The following is a 26,328-nucleotide window of genomic DNA, read 5'->3' as shown; positions in this document are numbered from 1 at the left end:
ATTATTTCCCATAATGACAAAATAGTGGAAGTAAGTCTGAAATGACCTGGGACCCTAGCCTAGGATCATAGCTTTAGCATACCTCCCCCACCAGGCTGAATAGTATCAAAGTTCCTACCCAAAATAAGTTAGTGATACAGCCTCTTACACTCTGCACAATGTACCAAAAGGGCTCAAACAAACCTGTGACATATGAAAGGTGCTATCTGCAACCCATGAGAGGCGGGGTGTATTAACCAGAGTGTCGCTATCTCTAGGAGGGTTGTGTGCCATGAGGTAGTAAGACTCCAGTGCTGAAGTTTCATCAGGAATACTTCGTCCATTATATTGCTGCACAACAATCAAAGGGCAACAAAGTTAATCATCACCAATCATTTCTGCAGTTAACCATAATAAATTACGTCTTAATATCCAACATCATTTTTCTTCTAAAGCTTTTTTTTTACCAAATAGGGTTAAATGTAATTTAACTTAGTTAACGACTTGGAGCAAGTTTGCTCCGTGGTGGCGTGGCGTAGCGAGGCGTTAGCGTTTATTGGCGTAGTTTGAGCACGGGTAGCACATTAGCGTGTGGGCATTTGTTGTTACATTATTGTTTCGGGCCTGGTTCAGGTCTGCAGGCAGTTGCGTGGCCAGCGGTATTCTCTTGCAGTTTAGGCGTGCTCCTTTGCACGTGCTCGGAAATTTACTCTACTCAGCGTTTTTCGTGGCGTGGCTAGTTTATCGCGTTTTGTTGGGCTTTTCTTTCCCTCCCTTCCCTCCCAGTAGTGTTACTTTGTTATTGTTGGGGATTGGTGTTGGGGGTTGGTTAGGGTTAGGGTTAGTTCGTTGTCTTATGTACTTATTATTTTTCCACTGAGCTTTTTGTCTCAGTGTGACGGGTGCTAGGGTTGGGGCTGGGTTGCGGGCGGGGCTCGTGGCTGGGTTGTGGGTAAGGCAGGCTTATGGGGTGTTCTACCTACCTGGGTTTGGGTTGGCGGTACCAGCCCCTGGCTCCTGGGCACCCAACCTCCATTTGCGACATAGGCGTTAATGTGGGAGGCAGTGTGGCCTGGTGGTTAGGGGTGCTGGATGTGTAATCTGGAGGCCCGAGCTTCAAGTCCTGCTCCAAGGCCACGCTTTGTAAATAGCCAACTGATTTGCCTCCCACCAGTAGGGATTTTTAACAAATGTTATTTTTAGGTGGCATATTTATTTCACTGGTTTACAGTGTCCCCAATTAGTGCTACAGCGCTAAATGCTTCGACACTTAAATAAAGTCATTTATTTCTTTTTTATTTCTTTTAAGTACATTCTTAGCAACAAATTATAAATGTCAGCAGTTACATGATTAAAAATTAAATAATTATACCACAATACCAGACAAAATAGTGGAACTCTAAGACTGTTTGTTTTCAATTTTATAATTTTTGTTTAGCCCTTTCCTGTCATCACAGTATTTTGAGTTCACATAAAAATAGGCCAACCAAATGCTCACAGTAGGTGTGCCTCACACTTAAGTGCGATGGGAAGTGGTGTAAGGGGCCATTTTGTCACTGATGGTGATGATGAGGTGAAGATGACATGACGACGGTGGTAATGACGATGATCATGATGATAAACCCAACCACTACAGTGGCGATGATGTTGGTGACGTCAATGAAGAAGATTGTGGCAAGAAAAATGAACAACAAAATGTGTCTAGTGACAAACTTTCAATTTAATTAAATAACCTAAGAGAGCCATACATGTACAAAATGTACCTGGGTTACCATGGGTGTGGATGATGCCTGGAAATGCAGAGGATATGGTGAACTTGTCGGGTCTTGGAGCTCATTCAGCTGCTCTGGAGGACTATGTATTAGTACAGGGGACCTGTCTGCAGCAGCATCACCCACTGGACAGCCACGCCCTGCTGTCAGGCCATCACTGACACCTAAAGCAGAACTCACGTCGCCTGCAGTGGACTGGTTGATGAATCCAAATGATGCAATAGTTGGAGGAAAGGTTGAAGGTGGCAATACACTGGCACTTGAAGAGGCATATGCAGCCCCTGGGACAATGAGAATAATAATTATCAATCCACTCAAATTTTAATGCTGCATAAAATAAAATGTGGTCTGAAATTCCCATCATTACCACATCCTGTATGTTTAACAGGTCCGGTTTGGAGGTAACAATCAAAGATGTACTGTGTCTTATTTTACCAGTAGTTAGCACTCCCATCAGAACTGATGAGTTAGAGTGAGTGTACTAACCTGCAGGTCCCCCGTCGTCAGCGTCACTGTTGTTACCGCTGCTGCCATCACCCCCTCCTCCCCCATCGCCAGGAACATCAGGAAGAACATCGACACCTTCAGCTGACTGACGCAATTCTAAAAAGAGCAAGGTGGTTATAATGAACATAGAGTCATTATAAAAATAAATCATATTGATTATAATTATCAGACCTTTAATTTTGCAGCTGGTTAGGGAGGAAATTACCAATCAAATGACAGGCCAGTTGAGTAGTCTACCACGTCTATCCCCCAATCTATTTTAGGGTTCATCTCCCACTTTTTAACTCGTGAATGCGCGTAGCGCAATGAACGAGTTATGGCGATAGCTGGCTTTTGACTTGGTCGATCAGTCGGTCGGTCGGTTTTGTCGTTAACTTTCGGGCGTGCGCAGTGAGTGAGTTTCAAATTCAATTAGTGGGAAAAACACGCGAACATTTATTGTTCACGGCGCATCAGGAAATTCTTGTTCAATATGTAGAGAATAATTTGACGATCATTTAGTGCAAGAATGGAGATTTTTCGTTCAATCTGAGCAAAGTTACAAGTTTTTTCAGTTTTTCAGAAAGTCCGGGGTCGTAAACTCAATTAGTGAAAAAAAAAACGTGAAAATTTTTTTTCACGACACGTCAGAATTCTCTCATTCATTCTGTAGAGAATAATTTGACAATCATTTCAGTGTAAGAATGGAGTTTTTCGTTGAATCTGAGCAAAGTTATAGGTTTTTTTTCGTTTTTTTCTGCAAAGTGCGGTTTCTTTTAAGAATTAAAAATAATTTAATTTAGAAATAATTTAATTAAAAATAATTTAATTTGTCAGTTTTCACGCGAAAGCGGAACGTGCCATGTCACGCATCATTGACGTCGTAAACAAAATTATGCAAATTTCTGGTGAAATGAACACTTTAAGATCTTGTCAGCTTTCATAGAGGTTTCACAGGGAAAAAATGTTTCATTTTCGAAATTTACAACTGGAAATTTATGGGAAAGCAAAAGGACGCGGTCGATAAATAATTCTTATTTAGCAAGAGCTTGTCATAGTTCCTTATTTTTACTTGAGGATTGCGTGGACTGAACTCCAAAGGAAAAATTTCACGCATTTATGTCGGGCATGAAATGTAATGCGATACTTTGTTGAACATTTTTTTTCCTTTGTGAGATCGGCTTGCCCTACAGTAATTTTGTAATTTTAATTCCCAAAAAAACTTCACTTGGCCATCGGGCAAGTGATGGTTAGAATCCACTAGCCCGATCGCGAAATCCAGTAGCCCCGGACTATCGGGGACACGAATTTGCATGACGTAGCTGCACATGGCGTGCTCCTATGAACTTTGAATAAAAAAAACACGTGATTTTTTTTTAATCGGCGCATCAGAATAATCGGCTTATTCAATCTGTACAGAATAATTTGACAATCATTTTAATAGTACAAGAATGGTCATTTTTCGTTACAGTATCGGGCAAAGATATAATTTCTTTTAGCTTTTGAGGAAGTTTCCGTAGCCGTCTAAATTTCAATTACTATGTGTCATCTGCATTCACGAGTTGGCTCACAGGAGCCTTTGATTAGGAGCTCTCCTGAGAACTTTTTGATACCAATTATACACCTGCATACAGAGAGAATGTGGACAGCATATTTCTTCCCTAAGCAAACAGCATGACAGCAGAGACTTGCAAGGCTTGAACGAGACCTTGAATTCAAACTTCTGCCATGCCAAATGCAACCACTTGTCCATTGCAGATGGGCCTTACCCAGTAATTGTTAAAGAATGCACAATTTACTGTACATGCCAATGCAAGCAAAAACTCACCAAGTCCTTGAGCTTCTAGTCTGCTGCTTGTATCTAAGGGAAGTCCACCAATGCTGGGTGTGTCCTCTGCATCAGAATTAGCTCCTTCAAGACCAGGACGGCCAGCACTACCATTACTGCCATCTCCTGCAGCATGCAGAAGAGACAGAGTGTTGTCTTCATTCTCCTCATGACCATCACTCTCAGAACGCGAGTCCATCCCACTGCCAAGACCCCGACTACTGGTACAAAAGAACAATGGTGGGAACACTTAACATGGCTGTACAGTATAATGACCAGAATCTCAGACAAAACTTCTGAGGCACTGTAAGTAGACTCATAAACTCAATTGTTACAATTCTTAAAGGGGCAGTGTCACCTATTTTTAGTGTCGCTTTGAACAACCAAAATATCATATCAATGGAATGTTAAAATAATGGTTCAGCTTTGTTAACAATTACCTCATGAGTGCACAGAAACCAATATTTGGTACCTTTGGCTGCAGATAGCCAGGATTGAAATGGAATGCAACTTGAAAAAATCGGCCATGTTTTTCAAGTTTTTCCTGTGTATTTTGGAGAAATCACCAAACAACTGATGATAGTGAGTTCTTCCAGGAGAAATTCATTAAGTGTTATATTCTCAGTGCTCTAATAATGGGCAATTTGATGTTAGAGGAAAGGAATCTTGTCAAATATTTGAGTGCTTTTCACCACAACACAGAGAAATTGCCGTGACAGGGCCCCCTTAAATAAACATCCTACGTTTCCCCCATCACCTTGTCAGTATTGTTGTACCCTCAGAAAGGGATGATGGTGAACTGGCAGACCTTCCAAGCAACACTAAGGGAAGTTGAATGAAGAGCATTTCTTTAATCTTGCCTAGTTTTCACATAGTGAAGTGAAGATATACATCCTTATTATTTTTGCCTTTGTCTCTGCTAGTTAGTTTGGGGTGGGAACTGTTTTGTTCACAGTACTCACTACTTTTCTTCTGTTCCAGCGTATAGTCAATATATATGCACTGTAGTCAATGGGGTTTCAGTAATAGTCAGCACCAAGCAAACTGATCAGCTTTGAACAAGATTTGCCTGCCTGCTTTGACCACAAAAAATTATGTCTTTATGCTCAAAAAATTTTAATGGGACCTTTGAAGCCATTATGAAGAAATTACACTTTTTGTACCAGCTGTTTGTTTTAGTTTTTGTTTGTTGGTTTGCCTGTTTGTTTGTTTTTCACATGTTCAAATGTTTTGTGAAATTCTTTGGTGACCCCCTGGTTGAACTCCTAATGGGAGCACATGGATTTCCTTTTTTTCCGAATCTGCATGTCACTCACTGAATAATACATTATTCTCATTCATTCACCAGGCTTAAAATAATAACCTGTTTCACATAATTAAACTCAGTCAACGGACAAGACAAATGTAAATCAAACACCAACAGTGCACATTACAAAATTTACTGTACCTGCTAAAGCTCTGACTAAATATGCTTTCAGGAAATGTCTGTGATTGTATAAAGCTGATACTGGAAGTCAGAGATACTCTATCAATCAACTCGCCACCATCACCACTGCCTGATCTACCTTGTAACATCATGTCCAGGTCCTCTGCAATTCAACAATTTGTATGAGAAAGACCTGAAACCGTCTGGCAACAGTACCCACAGTCCAGGTGCTTGGAAGCTTGGTCATCAGTGCAATAAGGAAGACAGAGTCGTTTCAACACAACTTTCAAGCCCAAAAATTGGGGTTAAAAGAAAGGGGTGGGTGGTACCAGCACATGTGCCATCTCTGTTCATTTTGCTTCATCTCTCATGGGAGAGTTTGGGATGCAAGATTTTCCAAGAGGTGTTTCAGAAACTGACTGCCATGGTGCTACACCATATAGTCTTTTAACAAGACAGGCAGGTGTGGATGATGACACAGAGAAAGATGTAGAATTTTCACCACAGTTCTGTGATAAGTAAACTCTATTCACCTTCTTGCAAGCATGAGACTACGCAGAAAAAAATTCTGAGTCCCCAATGGAAGACAAACTCCAAATTCTCCAAGGGAAGGTCCATTGGCCTACAACTATTTAAACTACTGAATTCAGGCCTTACTTTGCCAGATATAACAGTGTAAACTGCATGGTATAATGTACATGAGTAATTCTCAGAATTTCAAGTCCTCCTAATCAGAACCAAGGCTCACCATTATCATGTGCCCCTCTATTAACCCTTAATTTCCCTTGGGCAATGAGCAATGAGTCCTCATTATAACATTTAAAATAGTTTACTGTATGTACAAAAAAAAATTAAATACTCTTTAAAAGTGGAACAGGCTTTGAGAGAATGCTATAGGCCTTATCACGGTTTTCGACGCCATTTTGACGAGAAGGCAAACAGGCTTGAAATAACAGTGTTTGTATGGAAATCCTATGTCAAATGATTTTCATAAAACATCGCTTCTGAAAAATTCATGAATTGGAAACTTTTAGCACTAGGAAAAGGATTTTAAGAAAAAAAAAATGGAGGGATGTAGCTTTGCCAGAAAGCGTCCAGTCGTGTTTTGAACTTTCCATACATTTCCCTGTATTTTTTTCCCATGAACTATTTTTAGTAGCAGTTCACGGCTGGTTCGCTTTACAGACAAATGTATGGAAAGTTCAAAACACAACTGGACGTTTTCTGGCAAAGCTACATCCCTCCAATTTTTTTCTTAAAATCCTTTTCCTAGGGCCTAAAGTTTCCAATTCATGAATTCTTCAGAAGTGATGTTTTATGAAAATTATTTGACATCGGATTTCCATACAAACACTGTTATTTCAAGCCTGTTTGCCCACTCGTCAAAATGGCGTCAAAAACCATGATAAGGCCTATTGATAGTACCTTGGCCATAACTGTAGCGTAAGGGCTCCTCATTAATGGCTTCATTACCATCATTTGCTTCTCTTTGGTGAGAACTGAAAAATGTGTCTGGATCCTTGCCTACAAGAAAGAAACATTCTTTTACTGTTACAATTCTCATAATCAACTGGCACTGTTCTTTTAATGTTAGTTTTGAAAATTGAAAGGTTTAGTAAATCATATCCCCATGCCACAGTTAACTTGCTTTGGTCTAACTTTTCCCATTAGCTGAGACCCACATCACTGTCCAAAAAGGGCCTGAGATTTACATGTCATTTTTTTATTCTCCTTACTCAGCAGAGTCATAGCATAAGGTTGAGCAGTAGTCCTTAACCTTGTCCCTTCATACTTCCTGAAGTTTTAATTTTTGAAATTGTCTGACATCCAACAATAATTAACGAAAATCAATGTCAAGTTTTTGCAAAATTGTAGGGAATTTCCTTGAAAATCATGAGAACAAGGCATATAATTTGCAAAAAAAATGGGTCCATAAACTGCAAGGAATTAAGTACCTGCCAGAAAACTAATTTCAGAGAGTACAGGTAAGGTTGATTCCTAGTCTTGTAGTGTTTACAAACTGTAATCAAGATATCGTACAATCATACCAGTATCTGGTCTTTCTTCTTCAAATTGCACCAATGTGTTTCTGTCAGGAAGCGGCGTTAAATTTGCAGCATTGCCGCATTCACTTGTGAACGGAATGTCCTCTCCTTGAAGATTGTCAGTAGCATCATGGTGATTAATAACAACTTCATCCTCTTCTTCATCATCGTTGCCAACTAAAGTTCTCTCCAGTGGCTGGGAATCTTGTTCTGAAGTGTGTGAATTAAGGTTGTCGCCAAAATCTGATAAAAAGAAGTGGACAACTCTTTCAGAATCAAAAAAAAAAAAAAAAAAGAGAAAAAAGTGAAGAGAACCCACTCTAACTATTTATTTTAGTTTGGTTATCTTGGCAATGACATCCGTCTAGATTATCCTTTCTCAACAAATAAAGCCTGAAGCTATTATTTCTCTACAACACAAGGATCCAGTAGCACTGTCTCTATTGTCTCTATTGTGATTGAAATCCTCTTAGCATTTTTGCCAAAACAACAGCAATGAAAGTGGTAGCACCAAATTTGAGTAAAACATTGTCAAGATTAATCAATCAATCAATTAATTCATACAGCACAGTTTATAAAACAATAAACTTTACCTGAAGAAACAGTAAACCAAGTTTTAAGTTCATCTGGGTGACATACCAGAATATCCCTTTATGTCCCTAGATAATCCATACCACTAACCTATGCTACATATTATAACACATCTGCAACACTGTAAGTACCCAGCAGTGTAATACCATGTGAACACATCACAAGGAACCACAGAAAATTACAGCTTTTTCCTAGTCCTTTATAACTGTACGTCCTAAAAAAGAAACTAATTTACCTTTGCCTCTTTTTGAATCAGTTTAAAGAGACTTACATCTGTGCATAGGCAGTCTTCTGTATTTTCCCGGGGGAGGACGGGGGGTACTCCCAAAAAAATTGGGTAGGGGTGTGTGGCCTGCTTCCCAAAACCCTTACCCTATTTATGACCAAAACCTGCGATTTTTCCTACCCTATTTATGACCTGACCAAAAATTTGATACCCCATTTATGACCTGATAGTGTCTGATCAACTTCAGTTCAAAACTCCCCTGGAGCCCAGCGCGTGACCGGAGCTCATCACAAGCTGTTGCAGCATGTACACAGTTGCCGTAAAACATCATGATGAAGAAATAGCTTCTTCCAAAATAAAAAAAAGATAACGAATTCAAGACTAGAGTGCAAAAATTGATACCCTATTTATCACCAAAATGGCGGCAAAATGGCTAAAATTGATACCCTATTTATGACCAAAGTGGCAGAAAAACCATACCCTTTGGGGTCGCACATACATGTACCTATATAGCCCATATAAGGGAGTACCACCCCCCCCCCCCCCCCGGTGTATTTCAAGCATGTCAGAAACTCAAGTCTGGATTACACGTAACATATCTAGAGTTTCCAATATAACCTGTACCTACTGGTATGAATTAGACCGGGAGAGGAGAATGAAGAGACAAGGTTGTAAAGTTCTCAGGCTCCTCATGATTAAATTCAACCAGTCACACCAAAGACAAATTCATGGAGGATGTTAACAATAATCATTTTACCTGGCAGGTTATCTAACTGCAGAATGCCAAGCGAGCTCTCATCCCCAGCCAAGCTTTTCCCACTATTGGATGATGGAATTCCTGATTACAAACAATTTAAAAACCCTATTAGCTGGAAAGTTCCCTTTCAGAGTTACAATCTTGTTTCCTTAGGCAAGAAATTAAAGTTGCTTCACATTGCCTCTCATTTCCTATGTTTATAAATGGGTATCACAGTCCTGTATGGGAAACCTAGTAGAATGCTAGGTATCCTGCGGTCGACTAGCATCCCATCCAGGGAAGAGTAGTAATACCCATAGTTGAACACTTCATCACAAAATACCCTGTGATGGACTATAGTCATTCATGCTGGGGATTACCCTGTAATGCACTAGCATCTCATCCTGGGGGAGCAAGTAATACTCTTAGTCACTTATTCGTGTTAGGAATCCTGTGATGGATTAGCATCCCATAAAAGTGAGAGCAACTTAGTCACTTCATACTATGGATCCTGTGATGAATTATAATCACATCCAGATGGGAGAAGTGATGGACATAGTCACCACAAGCAATAGAAATTACCAGAAGGTTGAATATACAAGGGTGATTCTGTCATGTACGGTAAATGTAGACTGAGGAAGCCGCAGTCTACTTTTCATTGTACCTAGTGATTCTGCATTGTGGATGGCTTCAAGGAATTCATTGATGTTGTTGGCATTGAGACCCTGCAGTCCTAAAGACAACCTACAAAGAGAACAATAAAGAAGTACATTGGACAATGAAAATATGATAAACATAAAGTGGTATATTGGAAAACAAAATTAGATTTCAGGATCTAAAGAATTTTATAGCGTTGTAAGATTTTTATTTCTTTACAGAATCTTTTTCAAGGGAGTTCAATTTACAGTATGTCATGTGAGTTGAGGTGGTGTAAGTTACATGAAAAGATGTCCAGAAAGACCGCTGCTGGTTCGTACATGTAGCTGCTGTCTCAATATTGAGAGTGGTCTTTTGTCTTTTTGGACATTTTATCACAACTCACATCACCTCATTCACATGACATAAATTAACCTCTTACTTACTTGAAAAAGATTCTGCGAAGGAATCAAAAGCTTGTAACACTTTAAAAAAATTTTAGATCCTGAAAGCTACCTAATTTTGAAATCTTAGAAGCTTTCTTTTCTTCGTCTTTTTGTTTTTGTTTCATTTGCTTAATTATAAAATCATCTTACTAAAATGGAGTAAAATCTTCACAGTACAATTTGAAAGGTCATGATTTTCCTTTTTAGAAACTCTCCTATTAATGCAGACCATCTAAAGATATTTAAGCTATTACAGTCGAACCTCGATTATCCGGACTTGTCGGGACCTCAGTAAATAGTCCGGATAATCGAGGTTCAACTTTGGATATTTTTGCTATTTGTTAGTGCTAGCAACAGCCTTTATTAATTTTTTCCTGTGAAATGAGAAAGGATTAGTTTTTCTCATCAATTATGATTTGGTCAATAGCCCTGTGCTATGACTTTTCATAACAACTGAAGCACTGAGAATATAACCGTCTTATGTAAAAACAGATTTTTCAGTTTGCTTGTAAGTCCCTGAATTTTTATTATTCTAACTGTGATTTTTTTCACAGGTTTATGCTAAAGTTTTTGAGAAAGATAAGGCCAAAATAATTATCAAGTCAGTGAAATTCAACATAACATGGTTACATGTGCTTCAACAAAATGAGAATTATTCAAGTGTCCAGTTTGCAGTGAAATGTGATTTTTATTGCCTTCTTGCAATTTTTGGGCTCAAACAATAAATATATGTACAACATTTTGCTTCCCAAAAAATATTAAACCAAGTAGGCGTGTTTGATGGAATTAACTTCGTTGTCAATAAGCTTAAAATTATGAAAGAAGAAGTGGATTAATTTAACAATTTATTCAAGAGGAAGAGTGTAACAGTTGTCACTGCTTCAGTGCTCTAAAAATTATTCTAAAAATGCATTAAAAGGTTTTGTTTTTATATCACTCCAGATTCATGTTTCGTTTTGGACAATAATATTTTTAGTACGTATTAAACAAAGCTCCCTAAAAAATGTCAAACGTAAGTCCTTGCTAGCTGGTTCTTAATTTTCCTTAATTAAGCCTAATTTTCGATGAACACTCAATTAAGTCAAGTAAGCAATTGATGAAGTCGAGTAATTTATAGGAGGCAAAATTTTCAAACTGATGAACCCATGAAATAAATTCTGCGTCTGCTAGTCTAAAGACTTCCGCAAAAAAAAAGGACGTCACTAAGTTGGTGACATACAATCAACAACACTTACCTTTCTGTTCCACTTGACTCTTGGTTCTTCTCCGTAGAAATATTAGCTTGAGTGGCATCTTCCCGAACAGAAGCCACTTCATCTTTGCCCTCGCCTTTGTTAGGCACAACTTCAGCGAAGGAAACCTCGCTGCACTCACTGGCGTCGAAATCCGAAAACGATTCAAGACCACTGACATGAGATGGTGGAGCAATGTCACTGAAAGCAAGGGACTCCTGCGAGAAGTCTAAATCCATGGCTATGTTTTCGTGCAATATCCAGCATCCAACTTGAAATTTGAATTATCCATTAAAACAGTTGAGCTTTGAGTGTTGCTGTTTACAACAAAGCGATCTAAAATAGCGGTTACTAATTCTGCAAGAACGAAACGTATAAACTATAACCTTCGCGCCAAACCGCCATGTTTTTGTTCAAGTATGAATGAAGTCGAGGCTGCCAGCCGCTGATCAGCTTGTGTTCGAGATTGATGTCGTAATTCTTACCAAGCAACTTAATAAATTTATATAGTGTAGCTTGGGAGAAATTATATCTCGATGTATCTATGGTTGTACCGATGTGAAGGTGCGTCTGGTAGTTATTTATGCAGAATGTAATCTGTGGTAAGGGTTTTTTTCACCTCTGGTCGAAAATATGCTAATAATTTCACGCCTTAGATCTGATTGCTTGTCGGACGCGAAATTCATTTAGAGGTGATTTGCATGTAAAAACGACGGCGACACGACCGGGCAATAAAGGACGCATTCCAAGAGAGCCGCGAACGCTAAGATCAGAGAGGACAAAAGAGCTGACATATTCGCTGCTATTGTGTCTACAATGTACGGCTAATAATTGTTGCTTGACAGTTATCTATTCTCAGAAGAGCAGAGATACTTGTTGTTGTGTGACATGGCTTGAAAACCGCCAGCGAGCCCGTGTTGATTGAAAATCAATCAAATGGGAAACATGGGGTGCTGTGAATCGAAACCAAGAGCTTCGAAAGCAGAACTTGAAGCAGGGCAACAAAATCCAACTTTGAGGTAAGATCGAAGAAATTTACGAATGAAAATCGCCTTATAGTGTCAATTTAGTCTCTTAACCATGTCTTCTTTATCTTAATGTCTTTAAGCTCATGTTCCTTTTTTTAAGAAGCCAATGTAAGCTTTAAGCTCAATATGTTTTTTGCTGGGATCATGAAATCCATTTAAAGAATTTTGCTGCCTGTGTGTCGCGGTATTCCAAGTAACCACAAGATTGCGGGACATGGATTTTTCCCTGTTTGGTATTTTGTTGATGAACACGGTACCCAATTAATTTAGCTGATCCATAAAATAAAACTGATTAGCTAGTATTCACGGTAAAACTGTCAGCAATCATAATCGAAAGCTAAATTAAGAAGTTTAAGCATATTTTTCTAAAAGCAGGAATACCAGAACTAAACGAATCATGGTTGAGTGTTTTGAGGTCATATTGATTTTCAAACATTATAAAACATAAAACTTTTAGAACGAATGATACTTGGACAATATAAAATATTAATTGCGTTCGACCGTACAGTAAGCTAATTGCGGTGCCAGGGATGGAGATAGGTCAGGCGAGACAGAGCTTTTTTTCTCTCTCTGCTTAGTTCAGGCTGGAATCTCTGTCTCGTAGATTAGGCAGTTGTGGGGCATTCTAATAATATATTTTGATCCTCTTAACTGTCGGTAAATGACCAGTAAAAAATTGCATCTATATTTTTTCAAAAGGGAAATGAAATCATACCAAATAAGCAGGGGGTGGGCTTAGAGTGAGGGTGATTTTGGAGCTGTTAATTGTTGCAAATTCAATTGACCTTCCATCAACATGCCCAGCAGTTCCTCTACAAGGTTTTTACAGTTGCGATATTGGAGGTATAAAACAATAAAATGATCATCCTTTGGGAAGAAATAAATTTTAGTTTTATCCAACTATTTTTTTATTGTCTCGTACCTCCAATATGACCCTCTGTATACTGGCTCAAGTGTGCGCCAGTTAAATTTAGAGATGACCTCAGTTTAACATCCTCGTAAGGTATGACGCTATATTAACATCCGGATTAACGTAAACACTTAGTGTGAGATGAGACTTGCTTTTTGGTTTATGTGATCCAGAGTTGTGTGTCAATATCATCCTTTGGTCTGAGGCTTTATAAATTTGCAGCATTAAACTTAAATTTTATGGAGAATTTTTGTTCAAAGTATGGATGTCTTAATTCAAAAAGGTTGGATTACATCAAATCTCTCATCTCGGGTAATTTTCAGTTGACCCTACAAGTGCAACTGTTTATATTAAACTTCTAATCAATTTTACTTAATTCGTTTGTGATTTTTATGGTATACAGCAATTATAACTGGAGAGTTGTACTTCATGATTATTCAAACAAGACTGCCATTGGCAGTAGCTGATTTAAACTTCCAAGGATAGCCTGGCGAAAGCAAAAGAGATTAAAATGCTTCGCATATATTGCACCAGTATCTTTCAATAGGTCAAATGTTTTGGTTTTTTAAATTCCTCAGTATTTAAACCTTTATTATGGTGTTGAGGTGTCCAAAAATGTGTCTATAAATGTTATGAAAGGGAATCCAATTACAATATAGGGAATTTGGAAAAATTAAACTTTAATAAATAAAATTATGCTTATTCCAAAATGGCTACCATTTTAACTTTCTTTTGTTTGTATTCAAATTAGCCCTTCTTACCTTGTTCTTAAGTTAAAAGATCAAAAGGATATTTTTCCTAGACAAAAGAACATAAAAAATTGGAGCCATTTTGGCATAATGTTTTTTGTGGTGATATTTGAACATTTAGGGGTTCCAGTGAGAACTATGTGCTGAGTAATTTCTGTACACCATTTCATTTTATTTTGCATACTGTAAGGCTTTTTTCCACACACCCCTTGAAATGCTATTCCATTCAGTTGACTTGAGGTTTAAAAACAAGGAATTATTGCTTACCTTCGGAGAATCATAAGCATTCAATTATAAGCGTCATGGTAAATAAAATAGGTCTATGATGTGCTCAAGTTCTGATTTGAAAGGGGATCCAGACTTCCTTGGTCCTTCTCCAATATCAGCCACTGTTCTTTTTCTTCTTTTACTATCAGAAGTGGGGGGGGGGGGGGTATTTATGTTGTGGTTCACATTTTTTTTTTGTTTAAATATTTTCAAACCAATCTGATCTTTATTTCCCTTTTTCTCAGATTATGGTAATGAATACTGCACAAAGGACAATAAAAACAAAAAAAAAATTAAACCACAACATATACATATAACTTGGGCATTTAAAGGACATTGTTTGTATGCAAATTTTCCTTATTGAAGGATTTTTTTTTCCAAACTCTCTTTAGTGATAAAGAAGGCAGCCATACTTCACTGCCCTTAGGAGCAGATGTTCAAGAAGAAAAAGCTTCATCAACTCAGAAAATAAAAGATTCAAGTGAGGACTTTCATCTGTCCTTTCCACAATTTGAAACACCTGAGCATGAAGTGTATCATAAATCTGCCCCTGGATCAAGTTCCTCTTTAGATGAGCTTTGTGGAAGGAAGAAGAACAAGGAAGAACGATTCTCAAAGTTTAGCAAAAAGTTGTTTGGAAAGAAGGATAGGGAGGAATCAGAGGAAGTCGATGGAATATCTACTGAGAATCTTCCAAATGGGACCAAAGTAACAGATAAGGAGAATGACTTTGATATTGATATTTGCCCAATAGATCATGTCGCTGATAGTGAAGAGCCAGATATCAACATTTATCCACTTGATCCCTTGGAGAATCATCTGCCCAATGGTCATGATCCATCCTCAGAAACAAAAGAAAGAGGTGATTGCCCCGATGGTAGGAAGACTTCAGAACCAGAGATTGTACCAATGAATCTCGTGAAGGCTGAAACAACAGCTGCGTCAGTTGACAAGCATTCTGCCTCAGATGAACTGTATCAACAAGTGTTGTCAGGAAATATGGATGTTCAAATTCCTAACTTGGCCAAGATTGTAAGAATATTCACAAGTTCAACATTTACAGGTAAAAAAAAACTTAAATTTAGATTGATTACATCAGCTGAATGCATAGGCTTGATGACCAGACGCTGTTCGGGAAAACAACAACTTGCTTTGCACCAAGTATGTGGACATCTGGAGAATGTCTTTTTGGACCACCAATTGAAAATATAGTTCTTTTTATCATTTATCAGCTCAGCCAAATATCAACCAGCTGCCTCACATATAGCATAATGGAAGATGGTTGTCTTGGATATCCAGGGGTCTCCCTGTGGTCAGCTGGCCCTGTAAAATGACTGCTCCATTACTGACAATTCCACACAACCCAGGTAGAGCCCCAGTCACACCCAAGCAATCAACACACTGTCTTGGGTGGTGGAGGAAAATGCCATATGCCAAACAGGAATCTGAGAAATGCCTCAGAAACACCACCACCATGATATGAGCACTCCATGCCATGCCACACTGCTACTTACAACTACATGTACTCTAGTGGGGGGGCGGGGGAGGGGAGGTATGCTGCCCTTTCTCAAACCCTGACCCTATTCAGACTAAAATGTATAGGTTTTCAATACCCATTTTCAGATTCCCTAGGGTACGAAAATCCAAACCTCTTTTTTGACCTGGCCCCGGTTGTTCAAAGAGTAGACAACTCTGATCTATACAGCAGGTAAATGGCTATCCAGCAGAGAAAATGTACTCCAGCCAATATCTTTTGTCCCCTGGATAGAGTTATCCACTCTTTTAACATCCAGGGTGTGACCTCTAAAACCCAAGTCCATTTTCAGATGCCTGTTCAAACCAAAATAGTTAAAATCTATACCCATATTTAGACTATTAAACAGCCCAAAACCATACCATCCCTAATTAGGGAAACACATCCAATATAGCTTAGTTATAATTTGGTTAAATGTAATTTAACTAAGTTAACCAACCACTAGCTTAGCAGTCAAGCAGTCAATCCCATAAGTGTAGGCTCACATGATACGTGGTACCTTTGTACATAGCTAGGATCTTGTAGTTCTCAGTTGAGTGTTTGTATAGCGATGTGTGGAGCGGTCGTTTTAGCACCTTCCCCCCCCCCCCCACCCATGTTTCTTCCTTCCACTGAACATTTCATTAGTGTGACGGGTGCCTGGAATGGGGGCTTGTGGCTGGGTTGCATGGATTTGCCAGCCATGGGGGCAGTATTCTATCTAGGGGCTGGCTGGCCACAGTGGAAGCCCCTGGGTACCCCAGGCACCCACCTTCCACTTAAGCGAGGCAGTTGGTTAATAAGAGAGTACCACCACTGCCAACCAAAGCTGCATGTAGTCAACTGGACATGCATTGTTCAGTTAAGTAACTTGGTCACCAAGTCAATTTCTATTACAAACATATTAGCGTTCACTACATTTTTACACAGATACAAGAGTTGAGCGAAATGCACTGATGAGCAGAGTTTACCCCAAACTGCGAGACTTCTGTCATGAGCGAGGCTATGAATTTCACGTTGTGGATATGCGCTGGGGTGTTTGTGACCCATGCACAGATGATCACATGATCAGTGATATTTCACTCAAGGAGCTCAGAACATGCCAAGCACTTTCTACTGGTCCTAACTTTGTGGTAAGAAGCGTTTGGTATAGCTGCAGCATTAGTTTGGTCCTTCTCCATTCTATGTTTACCCAAGGACTATAGTTTCATACATGTATAATGCTTTTAGGGAAGTAAATTAAAACATGCAGTTTTAATGCAGCCCAGTTTCTATGTAGACTGTTCACAGTCCCCTATTTTTCCATGGGGGAGGGGTGGGGGGAAAGAGAGGCAGGAAAAAATTTCCTGCCCTTCATCCCACACACAATGTACCCTGACTGGGGCCCCCCCTCAGTAGTTTAGACACTCTCCCCAGATTGCACTCACTGCTAAAAACCAAGATGGCGGCAGTTTGGTGGAAGTGTAGGAGTCTCAAAAATCCCTCGGAAAAATAGGGGACTTGTTTCTAGATTATGGCATGTAACTCAACCGTGTAAAATGCAGATTTGGCCTGTTTTATAGACATAGACATGGCTCTGAGATATACTGTAAAGGGAACATTTTAAGGAACCTTTAGTTTGGGGTGCACTTAGGGATAACTTTATCAGTTTCAAGAAAAAAATTTCAAGTGTTTCTCCCATAATTTGCAGCAACATAGAGGTGGTCATATTGTTCATATTGGCCATATTGTAAGGCTTCAGTTATATTGTTATTAGTGATACTGAGACAAAATTCTGATGTCCAGCCTTGTAGGTTTGAAAAGCATTAAATGGAAATGGTTGAAATTCATTTCATTTCTTTTTTTTGAGTGAAGCACAAGATCAGTCCAATATATATACAGTGTGCGTACTACAGGGACAATGCAAGTAGTTTTATATTTTGATCATTATCATGGATCATGTTGAAGCATTCCTGTTAAAAACATGATAAAATTTATTTGTTTCAACTGAGGTCTTTGGAGTACACATTGGTAAAAAGTAATTTCTACCAAACTGGCATAGTTTTATTTCCCAAAAATACAAGTTGTATTAGAAAATGAAAAACCTAACCAGCAGAACTGCTGGATGCCAGAACACAACGCTAACTAAGGTAAATGGGCATCTGCAAATTTCAGCAGGTACAAGTAGCTAACGTTTGTGTGACGACAAGGTTCTTTATCTTCTTTTTAATTTTTAATGAAGCCTTTGGTAATAAATATACCGCAATACTTAGTATAATTTAATTTCTGAAAGGTTTATCTCTGGTTTGATAGATATGAATTGATAATTATGAATATATGAAACATATAATTTATTTGAACTGTGGATGAAAGTAAATAAATAAAGTAAATAACTGCAAGGGTCTTTCTTCTATTTAAAGGATATGAATTGCCTTAGACAATAATTATTGATATTTAATACTTAACATTGTTTGCAGACATTCCTATGTCAAAAGTATGGCTATCGTCCGTTCCCACACAGCATTCCTGCTGATGAGTTTGACTCTTTATCGGCTGCAATTGAAGATCAAGATGACAAAGACATCTTACAGTCCTGGTTCAAACGTGATGACAATGCAATCCCCCCGGAGTACACTCTTCAGCCAATCAGCTCGCAGTTTCCAGACTTTGTTAATCCACCTAGTAAAGAAGTTAAACAGCAAGTACTAAAAGAGTGGTGGGAGGTATTCCTCAGGCTGCAGGGTGTTTTGAGGAAGGCAGCTGTAAAAGCTCTCACCAAAGAAGCAGCTCACAGATATCAACAGTCAGGTAGGTTTCCTTGGTCAAGTCAGTGCTTTTAATTTTACTTGAACAGTGAAGAACTAACTTGTGTAGTCAGGTTACCCCATCAGTTGTTAGATCAGAGGAAGACAGTCATTTTGGTGGGACACGGACAAACGTTTGCATACATACGCAAAGTTGCGTACATTTGTGCTTATTTGCTTTGTGCTAAAATGTTTTGCCATGTTTAAATTCACTACCATTACTAATAGGTAGTCTTAAAAGACAAAATTGTAACAGAAAAATTCCATATTCAATACCCTTGTAATTCCTGGTATCTCTTTACTGGTGAGTTACCATCCTGCTTGCATGTATCCTTTACAGCCAATAGAGTTAAGACTTATTTCATTTTTTTCTGTAGACGCAGAAGAGGAGATAAAACAAGGACTTCTGCAAGTGGACCAATCAAATTTACATGCATTTTGGTTCCATCGTATTATCACGGACATGAAAGACAACATTACAAGCCACAATGCTGCCAAATATGTGGACATTGAGGAGTTTACACATGAATCACATGGTAAACACGAAACTAAAGAGTGGGACAAGACAGCAAAGACACTTCTAGAATCATTAAAAGAAACCCAAATTTCCAAAGTTCTGGACAAGAGCAACATAGTTTCCTACAACATCAAGTGGCAGGAAAATGGTGTTGATTCTCATTCAAGCGAAGAACACCATCATTACATCGACAGATTGTGTCAAGATTCCTTTAAAATGATGAAAGACTGTATTGAGAAGGCGATGAAGGGTGGAAAAAATTCAGCACTTGAGAACACGTTGTTTGAAGAAGTTGCCCAACACTCTTTGTGCTGTAGGGAGCTTTGTTCCTCTTTGCACAACCGAAGTAAATCGTTAGACAGGCTTAAGAGTTACATTACTGGTCAAGGGAATTATCCTTTGGTTGTTCACGGTCAGCAAGGTTCTGGCAAGACATCGTTAGTTGCCATGGCAGCCAGTGCAAGTCCATCCTGGGTTGGGCCTGAGGTAACAGTCATTGTACGGTTTATTGGAGTGACCCATTGTTCATCAAAAGTTCATCAGCTTCTCCACAGCCTCTGCCATCAGCTGCGTGCAGTGTTCAAAGTTGATTCCAAGGATGTTCCAAAGGTTTGTTGGAAGACTTTTAAATTACAGGACAACCCATTTCATTACTTTTAATTATAAGTATGTTAGGTTTAAAACCAAAAGATAAAATGAGGGAAATCTTAGATGTATATTAGAGCTACATGTACAATGCTGTGTAAGACACAGCTAGCTTAACTAGACTTAGCTTGAGCATTTTGGGGATTTTTGGTTTCATTACTGTAGCTTTCAGTGTGTCCTACGTAAAAAGGAAACATTTCCATTGACAACTGTGAAGGTGACTTTATCAAAGGAAGTGGACATGTAAAGATTGTGCGAGTTACCTGTAGCTCCTTCTTTAGTCTATGTGCATAGAGTGAAGGTCATACTCTTAAGGCATGCTAAGGCTTTTCCAACTTCAGCTGCTGTATGCTCAGCCTAGTTAGTGATAGTAACTTACATTTCTTTCAACCCCATAAGTTTGGACACCCCACCTCAGCTCCCTTCTGGACTCATTGCTTGGCCCCAGATGTGTCCTGAAGTTATTTATAGGACAACGTATTGTAACCTACTGAGAACAATATCATTTTTTGCCGTATCTCCACAGGAATACCAAAATCTGGTGAAAGAATTCCACAGCCTTCTTCTAAAGGCCTCTGCTTCACAGCCATTGGTGTTATTTCTGGATTCACTAGACCGCCTTCGCAGTTATAACCTGGCTCGAGAGTTGTCATGGTTACCAAGTAAACTCCCTGCACATGTCAAGATTGTTCTCAGTTGTTTAGCTGGAGACCAGGCCTTTTCGTTTCTTAAGGTAGGTATTTGGTTTACAGCACGTGACTGGGAAGTTTCTGAATTTGGGATGTCTCCGGAATAGTTAAAGTAAACTGAACATTGCCTTGCCCTCTGATCTTGTCTTTCCTGTTGTTTTATTAATTTTTTAGGGCATTATTCCCGCTGAGGACTATTTCCTAGAGGTTCCTGATTTAACTGATGATGCAGTAGTGGAGATTCTTAAACTGGAGCTGGATACCAGCCAGAGGAAGCTAACGGCATCACAAGAAAGTGCCATTCTAAAACAGGTTGCACAGTGTCCATCTCCGCTTTACTTAAAGCTTGTCCTTGAACAGGCCGTTCAATGGAAATCTTATTCAACTGTGGATGAAGCAACTCTTGGTCTTTCAGTTCGTCAGATGATCAATTCCTTATTTGAAAATTTAGAGCGCAAGCATGGGAGAACGTTATTGCAACACACGTTGACGTATATTTCAGCTTCTAAAACAGGCATCAGCGAATCAGAACTGGAGGATGTGTTGTCCTGCGATGACAAGGTCTTAGATGAAGTTTTCTGCTATTGGACTCCACCTATTCGACGGCTGCCTCCATCGTTGTTGGCTCGAATCAAGGCTGATATCGAGGCCTTCTTAGCGGTGCATGTTGAAAATGGCGTTCGTTTGATCACTTGGAAACACCAGCAATTTCATGATGCTGTCATGGAGAGATATCTTTTTTCGGACGAGAATGAACTCCGACGCTTTCATTCCGAGTTAGCAGATTATTTTATAGGACGTTGGACACAAGGTGCAAAGAAAGGAGACGGCAAGGGGAATGCAAAAGACCGCCATGTTTCACGTCAACCACTGAAATTCAGTAATGATGTGTTTAACTACAGAAAGTTGACCGAACTGCCGTATCATTTGCTCATGTCTGATGACTTTGAAAGACTGAAGCAGAGTGCCTTGTGTAACTATGAATTTCTTTTGGTAAAGCTTAAAGCCACTTCAGTACATGACGTCATGGATGACTTTATTGAAGCCTTAGCTGTCAAACCAGATGAACAAGATGTCAAGCTTGTTTTTGAGACATTACAACTGTCAATGGAAGCTCTAAACGTGTCTGCCGATCAGTTGTCATCACAACTCATTGGGCGCCTATCATCATCTCGCTCCCCATCTCCGTTCATTGCACGCTTGTTACGTCAGGCGCATCATCCTTCAAATCCAGCGTTGATCCCCAACATCCGTTGTCTGACACGACCAGGAGGAAGACTGGTGCAGTCGCTCCCAGGACTTCACGGTTCCTTGGTCCTCAGCCAGGATGGCACCAAAGCAATGAATGGGTCACATGACCAATTGATTACCCTGTGGGACGTCAAAAGTGCAAAGGTCGAGAAAACCCTGGACACTTCCAGAGCCATTGGTTATGTGGACTTTTGTCTTGAAGATCAGCTAGCTGTTGCGTCTTGTAGTGGAGCAATTCAATTTTGGAACCTTCATAAAGGAGAAATGGTCTGGGAAATTCCCAGCACGGAAATTCCTGCTCCGATCGCAGTAGCGGGAATTCGTGACACTCTGGTTGCTGTTGTAGACAACGTCATTAAGTTTGTAAACCTCAACGATGGAACACTGACGAGAGACTTCGCCGATCAGACGTTCCTCCATGACAGAGTTGCCGGATTGGGAGATAACGTTGCCCTTGCTAGTTCCCGTTCTAGCTACACCAGAATTTATGATCTCCAAACAAAAGACATTCGTCTCGCTATTCAGGTCTGTGGCGAGGACTCGGCTGATGTTGTCAGCGATGTAATTCTCACCGCATTCCACGGAGGCCAACTTGTAGTCTCGACAGAAAAGTCCCGTGGTGTGAGAGTGTTTGAGTTGAAATCAGGCAAGTGTCTTCACGTGCTAGGACCAGATATCCTGTTCCCTACTGTTACCAACAATGGCCGCCACTTGCTGTGTACCAGCAGTTTCAACGATATCGCAATCTGGAACTTGGAAACTGCTGTTAAAGAGAAGCAAATGCTAAAGCATCCACCTACCACCGCCATTGTAAGAGTGACCTGCGTTGATCTGAAGATGGTCTTGACGGTATCTGACGACCTCATGGCACGTGTTTGGGACCTGGAGCCACAGGAAGGTTCTGAAGTCAACTTTGAAGACAACAAGGATGTAAACAGTATTCAACAACTTGTGCTGATCAAGAGCAGTGTCCAGAAGCAGGTCATCACCAAGTCCAAGACTCCTGGTCCTATCTGTGTGTGGAACACAAGTTCATGTCAAGTCATTCGAACCTTGAGCAACACCAATGCAGATGAAGTTCTGGTTGTAGATGACACTCGCGCTGTAATTCGTTCAGGAACAAAGCTTGCCATTATCGACCTCCAAGAAGGAAAACTTATCAAGCACATGCGATCCGACTTTCCTGCCAAGACAGACAAAGTTCATCGGCACGCGAGCTCCCTGTACAAGCGTCGAGATCTGGCCCTACGTCTTGCCGAGAGTCCAAGAGCTGTGCCGACGAGTTTGAAATTCAGCGATTGTGCTTTAGTGGGCTCAACGCATGTTCTTATTCTCTCTAAAGACCGCTTGTATCTCAAACTCGCTTCTCTTGAAACAGGAGAACTTGTAACCAAGCTGAAAGGTGGCCAGAACGCTATTATTGAAACAGTTATGGTCAGTGGTAATGGATTGGTTGCGGTGTGCTCGTGTGAGAATGCTCCTCTCATCGTCTGGGACCTGAGAGAAAAAGCTAAGCGTTACACCTTAGAAATCAGCGGTCATTACCCACGTTTGACAACTGCTGACATAAGTTTTAATGGCCACTACCTTGTGGATGTCATGAAGCTGGACAAGACGCACAAGTCTGTAGTGACATGGGACCTGGAAACTGGCAAGGTCAAGCACATCATTGGCCAGGGGATGAATGTCTGGAAAGTGGCGTCCTCATCTCTGAGCATGCGAATCGTGGTGGCGGGAAGAATTGGCACAAGTGAGACTTTACGAGTATACGACTTGGTCACAGGGGAATTTCAACACCAGCTGAATGGACACACGGAGCCTGTGGAGGGTGTCTGTATGTCTAAAGATGGAAAACGAGCCCTAACCTACGCCCCTCTTGCTATCCGCGATCGTACTGTTCGCATTTGGGACTTGATTTCCGGTACACTCCTTGCTTCGTTCACCCCAGACCTACCTGTTTCCAGCTGTATCCTGACAGATGATGGCGATCAAGTTGTCATGGTAATCAACAAGTCTCGACCAATCGTATCCTTGACCTTGTCGCATGAAGTTGGGTCACGGGAGCTGTCTGTTGACGTTTCAAATCCATATTTCAGCCACCCTACCCTACACGGAGCAGTTTTTGATATGAGCGAGGAGCTCAAATGGGAAGGCGAGAACGGCGAAACTGAAATTAATGTCTGACAGTTTTAGTCGATACAATGCTACAATTTAACCATTGCAAGAGCCCTTTGCCTCACTGTGTGATTTTGACGAAGCCTAAACAACTTATAGCATGACTCTTTTGTAGCTGTAAGGACTGATAGAAAATGGACAAGAGTGATCAATAACCTGTAATCAAAAATTAATTTTAAATTCGCTACTTTTCGGTTAGTCTTAGTTTTTCCACACAGAGCGAAAATTCAAAGAACAAGAAATTGCGGGACTGGAAGTGGCAAGGTTTAACATGACATTTATGGAATATAAGTTCGTCGTTAAGAGGTAGCAAGTTGATTGCTGTTGTAGTCAAGGGTTGGAAGAACGTGCGTTTAAAACTTGTGACATCAAAGATGACAAGGAAGTGGGATCTGTTTTAGCCTTCATAATGTTGTATATATGATGTGGTACTTTTTGAGGCTTCATTTGATTTGATTTTGGTTTGACTGACTGGCGAGCAAAAGAAAAGTGAAGAGCTGCAAGCGAGCGGGTGCAGCTCCACATAGTTTTAAAATCACAGTAGCATATTTATAATTCCGTTTTGGAAATTAACGAGAATTTGTCGTATCAAGTTCTTGCAACGAAGAGTTCTTTTTTTACTATTTTAACGAGGTTTCACTGAATATGCGAATGAAGACATTCTTATTTGTCCGTTTTACTTGTATAATAATTTCTTATAGAATATATAAACGTTGCAACCAGTTACAAATGAATGGGTTTTTAAATTTTGTAAGGTGATCTTGTAACTGGTAGGTTTTAATGTATATGTATGGAAAGAAAATGACTGTAAGTTTGTAGAATATTGTAACATATAGGAGGCATTGACAAGTTTTGATTCTCAGATATTGTCTCAGTCCATTTCTCAAGTTGTATTTGTACTTTTGGGTGAAGGTTCACTAAAATATGACAGATTTGGTTTAATGATGTTTTCTTCTTAGTTTCAATGAAAGAATAATCAATCAACCCCTGCTCCCCTTTGCTGTTACAAAAGCAAGAAACAGTCTGCTTTTTGAAGGCGTTGCAGCAAGTACGACTTTGGCCGTTGCTCACTACGCGATGCATAAGTATACGCCTGAACCACTTGACAACTGCGCCTTTGTACGTTGCTGACGCCACTTTACGCTCGAAGACCGCAGGTAGAGGACGAGGTTGGTGTGAGCATGACTTTCGCAGCCACAATGCGCAAATCTCACTTTAATCTCGACCTTAAAGCTTCCTTTTTAACTGATTATGAACGTTGAGTAGTTAGGGCTCTGTGTGACTAGTTTTGAAATGACTATCAGTTACATGGAATGGCGAAGCCACGAGAGAACAGAATCTAACAGCAGCTTATTTTGGCATGGCATGAAAACAATCGTCAGCCATGTTGGCTAAAAGTGTCAAAAACTCACGGAACCCATGGCGTCATAAGATCCGGGACCCTGATTCATGAAACTTTCTGAGTGGGAATGAATGCTAAGTACTGTTTGTATTAATCATCATCGGGTTCCTTCTCCTCGTATGGGGAATTGGGCGGGAAAATTAGCTCCCTGAATCGATCTCTGTCCCGTGAAACAGTGCATTGCCTCAACACAGTAGCCCTTTCTTCGCCGTGCGTCTCCAAGCCTCTTCCCCCTACCTCCTCTTTTTCTTCCCTTCTGGAGCCGAGGTGAGGACGGTGCGTGGGATTCCATTGTGTCTAATAATGCGGAATATGTTTTGTATTAAAGCAATTCATAGGATAGGTGGCTTCATACATTCGAACCAATGCAGTGGTGAGGGTCATGGGGCGTTTTTGTTTTAGCCAAAATTTTTGGTTCAACTAGTTGAAATGCAAATGGGTCACGACGATATAATGGAAATATTCCGAAATAAACCGAACACCCTCGGAGGTACTCGCCGACTGTTTTCGTTAGAGCGGAAATTTGCATCAAATTCCGTTTCATTTTGTTGGCTTCATGCGCCATCACGTTAGGGTTTTTTTACCTGCCAGTGAGATTGCAAGTAAGAAAATGAATTCGGGGCCCTTCTCCCAGGAGTCGTTTCATTTGTTACGGAACGTTTCCGGAATTTCAAACCCAGCACTCTTACTAAATGGATAACGTCTCTGGTCATTTGTCGGAATTGGCTGACCTGACCCGTCAGTTCGCAAACGCAACACACCTGTCTGAAGGACTGGTTATATGCCAGTCCTTCGTATTGCTTAAAAATGATGCTCGCCACTTTTCGATATTTTGTCGTTCAAAATGTCCCCTTACAAACGCACGGGTCTGGCCGGTCAGTATTGAGAAATAGAAAGCGCCGAATTGTTGAGTGTTTGTTGATTATCGTTCGTGGTTCGAAGGTTTTCCTCCAGCTTCTTCAGTTTTCCTCCCTCCTCAAAAAGCACCCGTTTCTA

General features: G+C 40.0%; 2 protein-coding genes across 3 annotated transcripts in view; one reads left to right on the top strand and one right to left on the bottom strand.

The window, feature by feature from the left end:
* Positions 1 to 11,818, bottom strand: part of LOC146476325 (uncharacterized) — a 50,582-nt gene extending 38,764 nt beyond the window's left edge. Inside the window, exons 1-10 of one of the 2 annotated variants that reach the window (XM_085114875.1) lie at positions 11,407 to 11,818; positions 9,754 to 9,833; positions 9,111 to 9,191; positions 7,540 to 7,779; positions 6,917 to 7,015; positions 5,513 to 5,654; positions 4,066 to 4,283; positions 2,238 to 2,354; positions 1,743 to 2,032; positions 184 to 330 (exon numbers count right to left, since the gene is read on the bottom strand). In XM_085114875.1, the coding sequence (XP_084971001.1) occupies positions 184 to 330; positions 1,743 to 2,032; positions 2,238 to 2,354; positions 4,066 to 4,283; positions 5,513 to 5,654; positions 6,917 to 7,015; positions 7,540 to 7,779; positions 9,111 to 9,191; positions 9,754 to 9,833; positions 11,407 to 11,642 (1,650 nt within the window). In that variant the 5' untranslated portion in view covers positions 11,643 to 11,818. Of the gene's footprint in view, positions 1 to 183; positions 331 to 1,742; positions 2,033 to 2,237; positions 2,355 to 4,065; positions 4,287 to 5,512; positions 5,655 to 6,916; positions 7,016 to 7,539; positions 7,780 to 9,110; positions 9,192 to 9,753; positions 9,834 to 11,406 lie in introns of both variants that reach the window. The other variant, XM_085114874.1, reaches the window with a different exon arrangement.
* Positions 11,819 to 11,981: 163 nt separating this feature from the next.
* On the top strand, positions 11,982 to 24,870 carry LOC146476324 (NACHT and WD repeat domain-containing protein 2-like). The gene is made up of 7 exons (XM_085114873.1): positions 11,982 to 12,422; positions 14,750 to 15,420; positions 16,801 to 17,003; positions 18,327 to 18,657; positions 19,031 to 19,779; positions 20,342 to 20,548; positions 20,679 to 24,870. Exons 1-7 carry the CDS (start codon positions 12,340 to 12,342, stop codon positions 23,937 to 23,939), a joined length of 5,505 nt encoding a protein of 1,834 aa, XP_084970999.1. The 5' UTR covers positions 11,982 to 12,339; the 3' UTR covers positions 23,940 to 24,870.
* The last annotated feature ends 1,458 nt before the right edge of the window (positions 24,871 to 26,328 follow it).

The sequence above is a fragment of the Pavona decussata genome, unplaced genomic scaffold (genome assembly GCF_977016875.1).
Source record: "Pavona decussata unplaced genomic scaffold, jaPavDecu1.1 SCAFFOLD_78, whole genome shotgun sequence".
Classification (NCBI taxonomy): Eukaryota; Metazoa; Cnidaria; class Anthozoa; order Scleractinia; family Agariciidae; genus Pavona; species Pavona decussata.
The sequence above is the reverse complement of the archived record's forward strand: the minus strand, read 5'-3'. Positions and strand labels throughout refer to the sequence as shown.

Coding starts and splice junctions, on each gene's coding strand:
- LOC146476324 (XM_085114873.1), top strand. CDS start 12,340: ATGGGAAACATGGGGTGCTGTGAATCGAAACCAAGAGCTTCGAAAGCA. Junction 12,423..14,749: donor CAACAAAATCCAACTTTGAG/GTAAGATCGAAG, acceptor AACTCTCTTTAG/TGATAAAGAAGGCAGCCATA. Junction 19,780..20,341: donor ATTCCAAGGATGTTCCAAAG/GTTTGTTGGAAG, acceptor GTATCTCCACAG/GAATACCAAAATCTGGTGAA.